This window comes from Sinocyclocheilus rhinocerous, unplaced genomic scaffold (assembly GCF_001515625.1).
Source record: "Sinocyclocheilus rhinocerous isolate Xijiao unplaced genomic scaffold, SAMN03320098_v1.1 C36678946, whole genome shotgun sequence".
Classification (NCBI taxonomy): Eukaryota; Metazoa; Chordata; class Actinopteri; order Cypriniformes; family Cyprinidae; genus Sinocyclocheilus; species Sinocyclocheilus rhinocerous.
Genome location: NW_015784786.1, coordinates 1 through 1,507, shown reverse-complemented (window position 1 = coordinate 1,507; position 1,507 = coordinate 1). Strand labels below are relative to the sequence as shown.

The 1,507-nt window shown below is 43.4% G+C and overlaps 1 protein-coding gene across 1 annotated transcript; it reads right to left on the bottom strand.

Moving 5' to 3' along the window:
- Nucleotides 1–14: 14 nt before the first annotated feature.
- On the bottom strand, nucleotides 15–1,445 carry LOC107736408 (uncharacterized; the record flags this gene model as incomplete). The annotated part of the gene is made up of 1 exon (XM_016547828.1): nucleotides 15–1,445. A coding segment is annotated over one exon (1,427 nt), but the record flags the coding sequence as incomplete, so codon positions are not given.
- Nucleotides 1,446–1,507: the final 62 nt, after the last annotated feature.

The following is a 1,507-nucleotide window of genomic DNA, read 5'->3' as shown; positions in this document are numbered from 1 at the left end:
GCTATGAATCTTTACAATCTAGGCCTCAATGAGTCCAGAGGCCTGTAGAACTTTAGAAACAGCCGGTATAAGATAATTGGCATAGTCCCAGAGATGATAATCTCTTACAAGCTTTGTGTTGGGTGGGTATGTAAAGTTTTTAAAGTGGTACATGCGAGCGATGGAGTTGTTCACTCGGACCGTGGGGCTTCTGTTCACACTTTCCAGCAAGCCATGGACAGTAGCCTTCAAAACCAGCCGAGGATTTACTATAATCTTGTAATTGTTGAACGTATTAGGGAGGTTGGGTACTCGATCGATATAATTTAAAATATTCACTCCCTGTATGTTTTTCCATTTGTCTTGCTCATAATCCGCATGAGCCTTTGCGGTGAACGGGAACTGGTTATTCTCAAACTCAAAGCCCACATTAGAACTGTACTTGATCTTAAGCTCAGGCAACAGCTCCGTCCAGGATTTCAGTTTTAAAGGCAGAATGAGCTCATCCAAGTCATGTAGAGCCACATAGCGACTTTGGTACATGTAACGATAAACACAGTCATTAAGCGCAGGGATCTGCCCATAGTACTGCAGCTGACCTGGCGACTTATTTATATTCCAGCCGCGAGACACTTTAATGTGCTTTTTAATCGTCCACGGAATGATCTCCACGAAACCTTTTTTCTCATAATAGTCCAGAACCTTCTGTGTGTGTGAATCGCAGTTGGTTTTATATATCACCACCCTTTGAGCGCCAAGCAGTCTGAACATCTCCATGGACTGGACTAGATTCAGCACACTCTTGTAGTCGTACATGACAGAGATGCAGATTGTGAACTCATACGGGAAGGTCGTTGGAACGTCTCTGTTTCTAATAGGTTGGAAGGATGTTAGGCTCCCTGAGACGCCACTTGCTGTGATTGCAACATGCGTCGGTGTCAAACATGTGCTTTTGATTGTGCACATGATAGTAGCGGTGCCATATTCAAAGTTAAAGTGGTCGTCATGAATTGAGCATTCAGCTGGTAACCTCACGGTCGTCCCATCGCAGCACATCACACAACTGAACGTCGCCTGCTCACGTCGAAGAACAATGGCAATCGTCTTTATCTGTTTCTCACCAAAACGATGCTCCAAGTAAGAGCCGATCACGTATGTGTTAAGATGCCCGACTTTAACCAAAGGCCCATCCTTCACTTGAACACCACACGCCTTTGCAGACGGAGGACTGGCGGATGTGTATATGTGTGGTGTTTGGAGGATTGGTAAAGGATGAGTTGGCAGGTCAGAGTCTTCTGGTTTGGCATAAGGTGCTTCGGAGGAATCTTGTACATAAATGAAGACAATAAAGAAAAGCGCAAATAATAAGCAATAAAAATAAAAGATCTTCAATGCACAGATCTTCTTCTTAGAAGGCTTTGCTTCTGATTCACTCTCTAGTCGTTCATATTTCACATCGCGTTTCCCTAAAGAAAAGAAAGAACACAAATTGTATGGTTGTGTCTATTAAAGCAACACAATTGAACAT